A 13,271-nucleotide genomic window follows, 5' to 3' on the forward strand; every position below is an offset into this window, starting at 1 on the left:
CTCCCCAGGGCCTTCTCTTGGTACCAGCCATGGGGTGAAACCGTGCTGGTGGGAGCCACACGGTGCCTGCCAGGGCTCGGCGTGGGTGCCAGGGCTCGGGCAGCTGTCTTGGCTGCCGCCAGCAGTGCGTGAGAAGTACGAGACAGAGATAGAAGAGTAAGACCCATAAGGCCCCTAATAGCTGCAGAGGGCTGTGCGGCACACTAAACAACTTGCTGTTTGAGAAGTGTGGTCAAATCTCGTTAAGGTTGTTCTTCTAAAAAGGTATTAACTTTTCATTAGTGCCGTTGTTCTGTGGTTTTTTAAGTAATAGGAATTAATTGAAAAAGCAACTGGAGCGGTTTTCCTGGCTCCTAAAAAATCATTTATCAAAGCATGATAGATTAATGAAAACATTAGACAGTCATGTACACACATTTGTATTCTCTACTCATACAGCGTATGTATGGGGAATGGGGTTGTGCCAGCCATTGTGCAACTGAAGTAGCAGAGGGGTTTGTAAAGAAGATTAGAGTTGGCTTCTCAAGTGGATTCAGAGTGCTTCAAAGGATGCATAGGAGCTGAGGGAAAAGAGCTTTCAACAGTGGCTCTGCGAAAGGGATCAGCATCTCTTTGTAAAAAGGAGTTTCAGTTTAAGATCAATATAAAGCATTTCCAGTTAACTCGAGTGTAAACTAGTGCTGCTTCTGAAGAACTGCCACAAAGATTTGTATGGGACAGTAGGGAAGAGGAGATAGTTGTGTGTGAGGATTTATTTCCCTTCCCTGCGTTTCGGGCTGGGGAGCAGTGGGGCGAGCTCAGACCTGTGCCGCGGGAGGAGAGCTGTAAGGTGCTGCAGAGCTGTGGTGTAACCTTTCAGCCTGGGGATCCTCTCATGCACTGACAAACTGCTTCTCTCTTCTGCCTGGTTGGGCTTATGAACAGGTTTTACTTGGAAGCAGCATGGTAACAGGATTTTATGATCTAGGAATGAATTTTTCCTTTGCTGCCCAAGTGGCTTGGGTAATGTATGATTTGGGAGCAGGGGTGGGTGTGTCTGTGTTGGGTTTTCTTGGGTGGTTTGTTTGGTTTTTTTTTTGCTTTTAACCTAAAAGATATACTAGATTATAACTGCCTTTGTTTTTTTCCTCTTTCACAGCTCTAAAGCTGCATAATAAATAGTGATTTCCGAATTTTTCAGCTTTCTTGATAAGAACTGCATTAGGAAAGATCTTTTATAGGACCGAAGAAATTGTTTGTGTACAGTAAAGTTCTGTTTGCTGTTGCACACCTGTTGCTCCCCCGTGCTGGGATCGCTAAATACGATTGGGGAGGAATCATCAAGACCTTCTAGTGGTTGCAACAAACTGCAAAGAATATGTGGTCCGTAGCGGACAAAATACTAGCAGGTACTTTTGTTGTGTACAGCATCCTGTGGCAGTGAGTTTCACAATTTATTAAACATTGTGTGAAATGTTTAATTTCACTTTAATTTTCCTTTGCTTTAAGCATGTTTGAGTGATATTTGCCTTCGTTGCCTCCTTCTTCTTGTTTTGGTGGGAAACGGAGAAATACACTCTGTTCAGGCTTTGCATAATTTTCAAACGTGATGCATGATTTGGAGGGTGTCAGTTACATCTTCTGTTGTTTGTCTCCCAAGTTTATTCTTGTTTTAAAGCTATATCTTTTACCATACTTACTATTCCCTCTGCTACCTTTTCTTGTTATACTACATCTTTGGGTAGGGCAGCCACAACTGCATTATTCAGATACTAGAAAATGGTATTTCTGGGGTTTGGAGAGGAAAAAGATCAAAGAGTAGATTTTCTTCAAATTCTGGAGAGGTCAAAGCAAGAAAATTTGCATTGTCTTAACTGGACTTTTATTCATGTTCAGAGTTGTACATTTTGAGGTCCGGGCAGTTCTGGCTTAATCTCTGCTTGCACAACATCTTTTATGCCTACTGGAGAAAATGTTTGGGCCAATACTTGTCTTTTCAGCTATTTTGTTACTTGTTCTGTCCTAAGGACAAATTAGACTGGTAGAAGGCAGTACACACTCGAAACACTGTTACTTAAAATCTAGCGAACAGTTGGCTGGAATTACTTTTAAGAATATTTTTTTTATTGCTATTACAGTTTTCTAAAGAATCTGTCACTTAAGCATCTGAAGCTTTGTGATCTATACATGCTATAAATCGGGCAGTTCCTTTCATGAATGATAGAAAATCAAAGACAGAGAGCAATATCATTACTTACTAACATCTTGATTATTTAAGAAAACAAAAGAAAAAGTGCACTAGCCAAAACCCACTTTCATGCTTGTTATTTTTTTTACCTTTATAAGCCATATATATATTAGATAGAAATAAGGACTATATCAGTTTCTTTCATGTGTAGATGTTTACTTTTCTGTGATGTTTCTTTACATACTTGTTTGGACTTCTTTTTAAGACTTGCCTACTGTGCTGCTTATACAGCAGTATCACTAAAGCAGTAATCAAGAAAGGGCTTAACTCTGGAGTTAATATTTAATTGCTTCAGTAGAACATTGCTCACATATCATTTGTTGAGTTTCTTTGACAGTGACAGAATGGTTACTTTATTTTCTCTTGGGGAACCGCGATAACAAACCTGTAGTTAAAGGTTTCTTCAGGGTCTTATAGCTGGGGGGAGAGAGGTTGCATGTTCCTAAGACAGCAGAAGCTCTGCTGGTGAGGCCTGTTTGATCTCTCTTGCTTCGTGCTACACCTGTGTCTTATACCAGCAGGTCTAAGGTCTCACTTTAATTATAGACGCTTGTCATTGCTTCTATCTGAGACGCTGTTCAGATTTGCACTTTTTATTTCATTTAGCTTGTATGTAGCAGCTAGCTCTTTAGTACTTAGGTATTTAGGGACTAGAAAGATTTGGGGTATTCCTAGAAAATAAATATAAAAATCTGTTCTTATAGTTTACCCCTATGCACACTTCTGTAATTTTTACTGTTAATATTGAGAAACTTAAGTACAAAAATTTATCAGCTGTATAGTCTTTCCCTTAAGCCAATGACTAGAAGAATTATTTTGTTGGGTTTTATTCCTCAAAAGCATAAATTATTTTTGATTTTTCTCTCAAGAAGTTAAAGGTAGTAGGCATAGTGTTAAAATGCAATGAATCACGTCTAAGCAGATCCTAGAAACCCAGAGGTGTTTCTCAGGTAAACTTAAGGATCCTGCCTGGGTCCCTCAGCTATGAACGCTGGCTTCAGTGAAAGAATATACTCCCATGAGAAGTGGCAAGGAGAAATCTAATCAGTCTGCAAGAGGAAAATACTCCATTACAGTCGTCTTTGACTCTTTTAATTCACTATGCTGTTCTAGGTCAGCAAAATTTCAGCTCTACCACCATGGCTTTGTGTTATTCTTATCCAAAAAATCTCTGCATTTCGGCCAAGTAAGGATAACAATGGCTAAATACATACTGTAGGGAAGATGCATCCTGTGGTGCAACACAAAGCCCTAGCTGTTCCTTGCGAACATTTTGTGGTAAAGTTTCTAAGCAGGGGACAGATGAATCTGTGGCAGGCGCTCTGGCTGATGGACAAGGACTGCAGGTTGTGTTGCAGAAAACTTGTCTGCCGTGCTGTCTGGAGAGAAAGTGTAATCTCTTCCGCAATGGGAAGGGAGACCAAGCTGTACCAGTATCAAGTGTATCCTTTCTCTGCATGTCAAATGGCAGGTTTGCATTTGTCATTCAGAGTTTTACATGACAGATGATGGAAAATTACAGAATTTTAGGGAATTCATTTTTCATGAAGAAAAGTTTTAGTAGACCAATCTTAATAAGCAGCACTAATAAGACAAGAGACATAACTTGCCCCCTGGGAAACTCCTTCCAGTCAGTGCCATGAGTACAGAAAATTACAGGCCTGGGATTTACAGCCTGAGGGGATCCTTACGCTGTCTGTAGAACTAGTAAAGACTCTTGATCAATTTAACGTATGTGGATCTGGAAAGGTGTGGAGGAGTGGCATTTCTGAGTGGTGGAGGACTTTGCACTACAACTTTCCTGCGGGGACTTTTGTATTTACAAGGTGTCATCTTAGCTGAATTTGTCAGTAGCAGTGTAGATGGAAGGGAAACGTTCTTTTTTCTTACCTTGATTAGGTATGATTTAGAAGTAATGTTTAGACTAGAAGGGTGACTCCTGCTAGTAACGTGACATGAAATAATGAATGGATCATATCTACCTTTCTGCTGGAATAGGCAACTAGTTTGACTTTGACTTCACAATAAACAGAATTTGTTGTTGGACTTTGGCTGGCCTGAATGAGGAAGTAGTCCATCAAGAAGGAAGTCATTCTTTAATGATTTCAAACTGCAAAGACTTGCCTGTCTTTTTTTTTTCAGGGCCGGGAGGGGGGAAGAAAAAAGCATTAACTGTAAAAAATCACTTGTCACTTCACTGGCATCTGAGTCAGGTAAAGGTTTAAAGCGAAAGAATGAAAGTCTTTCATTGGGCAAAGAAGAAAATATTTATGTACTCAGAGCAATTAATTCCATCAGTACTTTGGAGGTATTTTTATCTTGTTAGGATTAGTCGAATTTACTTCAGACATCTGAATTTAAAATATAATTAAACTTACAACAGTATTTTGTCTCCTTTCTTCACAGGTTTGCCGGTCCTCTGATACATTTCAGAATGCCACTGGTAAAAAGGAACATAGACCCCAGGCACCTGTGCCACACAGCTCTGCCGCGAGGTATCAAGAATGAATTGGAATGTGTCACCAATATCTCCTTGGCAAATATAATCAGACAACTGAGTAGCCTAAGTAAGTACATGGTCCCAGTAGCTGTATTTAGAACTAATGCATTTTACAGTCACAGTTTTTGTGGTTGAAGTAGGAACATCTTTCCAAATTCTCAGTAGAAAATCGTGGGTGAGCCTTGAATGTATTCCTTTGGTGGCTGCTGACTAGCATGGACTTCTGTGAAAGCAAGCTAGGAATATTTCCAGCAGCACATCTTAAAACTGTTCAGCCATATATTTCTGTTACCAGTGGGACATGACAGAAAAAGCTATCTGGTTAATGAAGTCAGTAATTGCTAACCTTAGAGCAGTTCTTGAGTAGGGAATATGACATAATGAGGAACATATCACTGGTTGCTAAGTTCTGTTAACATAAACCCTTGGCCGTGTTGTGGTCATTCAGAAAAAAAAAGTAGTTGCCTTTTCAAATAATAAACCCAGTAATGTAATTATCATGTAATATTTCAATCAGGTAAAGATTTTTCTCCCGTCTGTCAACAATTTTTCCCTTAGTGCATTTGAGAGGAGTGAATACTTCTCAAGCTCTAGAACTCTAAAGGAATTTTTCTGAAAAGGCTCATGTCTGGAATATTTTTCCTTCAAGTTACAGCAGCTTTAAAAAGTTGTCAGATGAACCAGCATGATAGCATTTTGAATTTCCCATACTACAAGTGCTTTTTAACCACTAGGACATTGGTAAGACTACCAACATACTAAAGTATGAGTGTCTATACATCTACAATGTGAAAAGCTTTTCAGTTCTGTCAGTATCTTACAGTTATAGGTGATGTAGCCTAATTCGTTGATTAGATTAATTTGATTATTGGATTGATGGTATACTGTATGGTGACTGTTTTGGCAGCCTTTCAAAGCTGTTAGGGTGCTATTAGGTTGAAGACTCTTAATTGAGGACACTGAATTATGCAATGAAGAGGGGAATGCTTACAGCACGTAAATATGAACATTATTAGTATAGCTACTGCAACAGCAAGGAAACTAACTTATTTAAATTCTGTTCAGTGAACCAAGAGTATATGAGATTAGGATGCAGTATAGGATCACAGTCTGTGGTCTTGCTTCATTCTAACAAAAGCCCTTCTCAGACTCGTGTACTACCCTCCTCTTTCAAGTCACTCTTATTAATACTGCATTCATTTATTTTAGTTTGCTTGTTTTAAAATTGTTTGATTATATACTCCATCTAGGGGAATTTCCTTTCGTAGGTGACATACCAAATTTACATTTGATATTTTCATTTGGAAGTTTCATTTGACCTTAAAAGCCAAAACCCAATCACTTGGTTTTTCAATTTTAAAGAACACCAAGTTCTAACTCAGCGTGTGGTCTCAGTACTTACCTGTTGAGATTCAGCTGCCTTCACTATGTTTTCTTGATACACAGAGCTTATGCCTGACATTGTGTGTACAATTGCTCAGGAGGAGGTCAGGATGAAGCAATAGTAGAACAGAAAGAACTCAATTAAAGGAGAAAAAAGGTGTCAAAAGAATATCTATTGAATGCTGCCACATTTGTTACATGCCTTGCCATATATGTGTAGCACAGTTGCAGAGAGGTACTGTCAAAGGAATGTAACTAAATATGTAAACTGCCCTTCTGTAAAAGGAACATGGTTTTGCATGAAGCTTGCATGCATGGAGATGAGCCCTAAATTAGCTGTTTTCACTTGAGAGGAGTTCTGTCATGAACTTGTGACTCACAAGTCAGTGGTCAAAAAGGTATGCAATGTTGGAAATTACAAGGAGGGTAAAAAAGGACAGAAAATGCACTAGTCTGCTCTGCAACAGCAGGCCCAGAATAGGTCATTCAGAATTTTTCTACAAATTAAACACTGATGAGCAGGACCTGTTATTTCAGTCATTTGTTCCTTCCCTCCAAATAGCATCATGGTGTTGGTAGGTTTTCTACAGGCAATGCTTATACCAACTGAAGTAAGGTTTTGTTTTATACTGCGTGTTTTTTACAAAAGAACATTTTTACCTACAATTAAATAGAACGTTTTACAAAATAGTCCTTATTTCTCAGCAAGGTTAAGGATTGCTTTATAAAAATGGAGATCATGTTACAAAGGTATGAGTACCTGTGCAAGTATTTTGTTCCAGAATCCTTCCAGCTTTTCTGCCTGTTTATGCTAGCAGCAGTACAAATTCAAAAAGTTTTGGGAGTCCTAGCATGGGAATTTTGTCTCTCATGTGCTTAAACCCAAATAACCAGTCTTCACTTCGTGTGTCACTGTTAATGGTGTACAGCAGGGCCCGCTGACATGCAGATAAATTTTAGTAGTTGCCTGTGAGTCACAGCCAGCAGGCATGGTTTCGCAGCAGTCCCCTGGCAACCAGCTTCTCTGCAGTCCTTCCCTTTTTGTTTTCTGTGGAAAATGTGTACATTTGAGAATCAGCCTTTAAGTTGTAGACAAAACGAGGCTTCACTCTGAGAGTGGAAAGTGAGTGTTCTGGTAGGGTTTAATTTCCTTTAAACTAGAGCTGCTTTTGCTTTCGATGGTAAAGTTATGCAAACTTATATGAATGGTCTTTGACCTGATTAGCACTTTGTCATTTCTGCCTCTCAGATTTTTCAATTGCCAGCCCTCAAATAGAGGATTACTCTCCTGCCATTATGACTCTCAAGACCAATATAATTCTTAATCTTTCTTCTGATATATGGACAAAGAGTGCTGTGATTGAATTTGAAGCCTCCAGTACTTTAAACGATACCAAAAAACCCCATTATTTAGAAGAGCTAAGTGTAGAGTTTTGTCATTAGATCTCCATACTCAGAGATATTAATAATTCAGCTGGATTAGTCAAGCAGCTGGATCTAATGGGGTCTGCTTTGAGCAGGGTGTTGGACTAGATAACTTCTGGAGGTCTTTTCAATCTGAATAGGACTGTGTTTCTATGATCTTGTATGCTAGGTGTAAGTAGGACATGCATGCAGAAACAATACCTATTAAATGACAGGAATTCTATTTTCCTGTGTTTTAATATGAAATGAAAAGAGCTTTACATCAGTATGTCAGCAATAGCTGCTATGTGTCTCCATCTAAATTATCAATCCTTTCATAGTTTACTTGATGTGTTGCTTTTAATTGTTCAGTTTGAGAATTTTTTTGACCTTTAAAAGTAGAGATGAAAGGAGATTTATTTCTGCTTTGAGTGATAGTTCTTGCCTTTCTCCCTGGAGCATGAAAACACATCAGTCTGTCTTGATAAAACATACAAAATTGCCAGCAAGTAATTTTCCCCCCCTGTCTATTCCCAGTCTTCTCTAACTTCATAAAAGGATCTGTCTTCTGACAGCTTTTCTTAGCACTGTGGCAACAGAAACTCTGGACAGCAGCAACAGCTGGTTTAGTTTCCTAGCCGTTCTTCCCTGTATTTCTTGCTTTCTGACCATACCTGCTCTGAAGAAGTGCTTACCTTTTTATTTCCACAGTATTGCTAATACATTACTAATCCAGTACTGCCTGAATTTGTATATGTTGGTGTATGTCGGGTTATAGCATTCCAGCATATGTGAAACACAACTGAGAGCACTGTGCAGCTGTGCCATTGTTAGAAGATGGATAAATAGTTCTCTTGTGTGCATATAACTTCCCCATTTTTTTCACAGCTATTGACCAATATTGTTTTTCCTTTTATTCAGCTGTTCCCTGTACACAGAATCTCAGTACCACATAAGAAACCCAACTGATGGGTTTTGTTCTTGGCCCTGGTCTCTGACACCACCATCTGAAGAGGAGAACATTTCTCCTTTTGAGTACGTTTCTTTAATGAATATTTATATTGTAGGCATTCAGACCAGAACTTTTATTCAGTCATAGCAGGATGTCATTTCCCTTTTTTTCTTCTACCTCTGTATAAAGAAATAATGCTGCATAACTGTGTTTGGTGAGCTAGAGTACCCTTTATGTTAAGTGACAAATATTTTCAGTTAAAGTTGAACGTTCAGTAGCTTTTCCCCTCTTTCTGTCTTTCTTCATACTGTTTCCTATGTTTATCATGTTCTAGTTATTTCTTTTCCCCACCCCTTATTTTGTTTCATTTTCAGGAGTGAAACCCTGACTTTCGAGTGTATTATTTCTACACACACACCCCTTTTCTCCCCCTCTGAGACACTTTTAACTTTTCTTCCTTATTTTTTGCTTACTATGCCATCCTCTAGAGGTTTTTAAACACTGCTCATCTTGTGAGAGATGTTTTCTCACCTCAGAAAAACCTTCAGATTGCCACGGCTTAAGGTGTTAACATTCAATAAGCGGGAAATGTTTCTCCAGGAATACTTATCAGCAAGGTGTCTGGAGGCTGCAATTAATGTTTAGAACCAGGCCTTTTCAGTTCAAAGACCAGCCTCTCTCTCTTCATCCTGTTGGGACAACATCTTCAACATGTGGTGAGGCCCCTGCTCATTATTTACTTTATTGCAGGTAGGTCTTTGCCGATCTGCAGCTGAAGCTTCAGTCACTGTTCCAGAACCAGCAGAATCCCAGCAGGTCCTGCCCTGGGAATCCTCCTTCTCACTGTGCTTACAAGCATATTCAGTATTCTCTCTGAATTTTCTTCATTAGTTATCCCTCTTTCTTCGTTATTACCATGGTTGCCAGGGAACGCTTTCTCTAGTGTTCTTACGCACATGGGGTGAGGGAACTGATGGACTTGAAAACTAAAAGCTTACTCAGCTTTTCAGAGACCCCCATTCTCTCAAAGGCTTCTCATTTCTTGATGTTGTCTCCCCAGCAGTGTCAGTACTGGCAATGCTGTTTTGTGTCCACCTCAAATGCTAATGAGGGGTGAACAAACGGACAGTAATTCCTCATTGAAAACCACTATGTGTTAGCAGAGAAAAGTTCTACCTGTCCTTAATTTCTTGCCTACACAGAGCAGTGAATTCAAATGATATTAAAAAAGGAAAGGAAAAACAAGACTTCCCTGTAAAATGAACTCTAATACTGGTGCCTTCAGGTTCAGTGCTCAAGCAGTCTCTTTCACAGATTTCTGAATGGATAATCTCAGCCAGTTTACTTGATGGGCTCCTCAGTTTTAGATAAGAAATGGTATCTCAGACCTCCATGACTGGAGATTTTTGAAGGCTGACTTTTTCTTGGATGGCAACAAGAAGCATCAGACCTGCTCCAGAGATGGCCTTTAACAGAGTTTATTTGATACTTTTGATACCCTCATCAGGTTGTCTGATAAATGCCTGGTTCAATATTGCTGGCTAAAGGAATCAAGTTGTCTCTTCATTGCTCTGGTATTCCTGTTACAGTCCTTAAATCCAGTCCTTATAGACTGCCCTTACACCTCTGTGATGATAGATTTCTAATTAGCATCACTGAACTAGATTTTGTAAATCATTTTTCAGAGTTTGCTCAGCCATGGCCGCTAAAATTCTCAAGGGTCTACCAAGATTCTTATCTCCAATCCTTGGACAAAGTTCAGTCTCCTAGCTGCTGAGCTGTGAGACTGAAATGATCCTGATGAGAAACAAGCCTAGAGTTTCAAGTGAAACTCAGATGTACCTTGATTTTTGCTAAAACATTAAATTAAATAAAATTAATGTACTGAGGCTCTGAAGCTGAATCAACAGGCAATGGATATGTTAAATTATGCGTCAGAATTAATGGAGGAGGAAAAATGTATTAATAGACTTAGGATAAATTTCTTATTTTGCTGCATAAATGGACCTTGGTTATATATTGTTAGGGCTTATGTGGTAACTAATTATCCTGAAAGAATATTTTCTAATATATACACTGTATTGTGTAGGAAGGAGCAATTCAGCAGTGAATAATGTAATTTTGCATAGTGTAGGTATATTGGGAAGGAATTGTGCAGCAGGACCACGAGACTGGTTTTATGGCTGCTTTTGTTTTGTGCTGTTATTTTTTTAGAAAATGTTCTGGGCAAAAATATTGTTTAGTGTGTGAATGGTATTGAAATAATAGAAATCAAGGAATGATAGCGTATAGGTAGGTAACAGACTGAATTCTTAGCTTGTTCTTTCTGGGATTTTGTGAATTTCTACATCTTTTTTAACAAATCAAATTGCCAAACCTATGTTTTTAAACTGTAATAATATTTTGAGGTTTATGTTTTTCAATATGTCAACATATTTACTATTTTGATATTAAAATAACATTCAATAATATTTAATTAAATAACAGTTCTATATTGCATTTAATAATGTCATGACATATTTAAGATATGTTAAATATTTTCATAATTTAATTCCAATTATAAGTATGTTGGATTAGATTTTGTTTGTGTACATGTTAACCCTGCCACTCCCTGCTGAGCTCCAGAAGCTTAACAAATTAGTTAGGGCTAAATTAATTAAGATAACACTTCTGGCAACATTGAACAATTGTCTCATTTTGATTGTCCCACTTGATGCATCTTGCATTGGCCAGAGGTTTGCCAGTCATCCTCCTGGAATTTCCAAAACCGGTGCTGGTTTATGGCATTGAGCGCTTTAGGTGCTCAATTTGTTTATCCAGATAGCTACTTAAAATCTAGATCATGGTTCCTAGAGGCTGCCATAACTGGTCTGTGGGGTGCCGTTTCCAGTTTAGATGCAGTTGAATGGTTTGGAGTGTTTGGTTGTCTTTTGATTTTTTTTATTTTTTTTTTTTTAACGCAAAAGGATAGTAAAGAAGTGGCTTCTTCCACCAGTCCTGCTTCAGGACTCATGTCCCACTCCTTGTCCGAGAGCCTGTAACTAAATATGGTGTTAACTGATGTAGTGTTATAAAATGATTAATTTAAGTGCCCTTTCCTTAAGTTTTCTAATGAATACAGCATAGAGAATGCTGTAGACAGGTGATTTTAAGGATGGAGTTTTGAGGGGACTGCTAATTTATGCCCTGATCCTGCAGCATGTTATTGTGGTTCTAGGAATTTACAACACAGTATGTAAGACTTACAAGACATCTTTGTCACACTTCGTTTAATTAGCCTGAAATAAGGTTCAGAACCTTGTATAGTGATTGTAGTTGACTTCAGTTCATCTATTATATACCCAGTCCCCCAGCACAAGACACAAATAACATTTCTTTTACCTTATTACTCCTTCATGTTAGTGGATTGGATAGTTAGGAATTAGTCATTTGTCTAATTAGTCATTTCAATTAGTCATTGAAACCCAATGCTGGACAAATGTTTGAAATTATGGGGGGAAGTAAGGAGATAAAACAAACTGGGAGGAACAAATGGTGGAAGAGGAGAACTGTAAAACTGCTCGGTCGTTTTTTCAGATTTTATAAGCTATTGTACACTTACTGCCATGGTAATGAACAGGAGTGGATGATGCATGTTTTGGTGGGTTTACCTTTAAAAAAAAGAGGAAGGCAGTGAGCAGTATTATTTTTATTTGATTTTCAGCTAGTAGCAACTACCTAGTATTTTCAGCTCATAGGTCTGTTTTAAATGTCAGGAAAATTAATTGCTCAGAAAAGGCTATTAAAACACGTGCACATTCTTGGAGGAGACATTTTATTTGACTGTCACAAAAAAAGGACATTGACTGACACCAGAGGGAGCTGCATTCCTGTATCCCTTTCTTAATGAAGGGTTAATTGTGAATAGAGCCCTTTCAGACAAGAGAGTAAGTTTTTAAAAGAATCATCAGGTGAATAATACATTCATTAATTAAAAATAAATAATAATGTATCCTCTTATTTAAGTTAAAAAAACTTGTGCACTGTAAATAAAAATAAATGCCAGTATGATGGACTGAGAAGAACAGCTAGTAAGATTGGGGGGAATATGACTTGCTTTTTGAAAATAGCAAATTTTGGTATATTTCTGGTCAATTAAGTAAGTTTTGTAAGTACAGTAAAATAAGCTTTTCACAGATGTTGAAACAATTTATCTGCAGAAGTCTATGTTGTCATTTAATTTAACAGGCAAACAAGATCACTGATCTTTCTAATCTGGTATTACGTATCCATCTGTGACCAAGATCCTAAGGCATAATGTTAATTGTCATAGTCAACTGTCATTCTCTTTATTATGCTACATGAAACAAGAGTAGAGTTTTTCATCAAGCAGCCCCATAATGATGTAAATTTTCTGAAGTGTTAATAATACTTTGGAATATTCATTCAATATAATGGAATTAATTTTGATTCCTTACTCTTCTAACATATTACCCATAAATTAAGTGGAGTGAGATCAGCGTTGTTTACTAATGTGTTTTATTCTTATGCTTTTTTTCACTTATATGACATTTTGTTCAATGTTATCACCTGTAATCCTGTCTTTTGTAATCCATTGAAAATTGAAGACCTATTTGTATAAAATGCATACAGAGACAGTGGTATAAGTAAACACTGGCTTATAAATGTTGTATACACATATACATTCACATATAGTATTCTTTTGAACAAAGCTGTGCATTTCACTAAAAGCAAACATTTTACTTTGTTTGAAAAAGCATGCATTTAAATATACTTCGAGCTAAATAAAGAGACTGCCAACGGGC

At 37.8% G+C, this 13,271-nt stretch overlaps 1 protein-coding gene across 2 annotated transcripts in view; it reads left to right on the plus strand.

Annotated features, from left to right (window-relative positions):
• The window catches only part of WASF1 (WASP family member 1), a 99,672-nt gene that overhangs the window by 65,359 nt on the left and 21,042 nt on the right, over window positions 1-13,271 (plus strand). For both annotated transcript variants that reach the window (XM_040599397.1, XM_040599396.1), the window contains exon 2: window positions 4,634-4,794. In XM_040599397.1, coding sequence (XP_040455331.1) covers window positions 4,662-4,794 — 133 coding nt within the window. In that variant the 5' untranslated portion in view covers window positions 4,634-4,661. The remainder of the gene's footprint in view (window positions 1-4,633; window positions 4,795-13,271) is intronic.

The sequence above is a fragment of the Falco naumanni genome, chromosome 6, assembly GCF_017639655.2.
Source record: "Falco naumanni isolate bFalNau1 chromosome 6, bFalNau1.pat, whole genome shotgun sequence".
Taxonomy (NCBI): Eukaryota; Metazoa; Chordata; class Aves; order Falconiformes; family Falconidae; genus Falco; species Falco naumanni.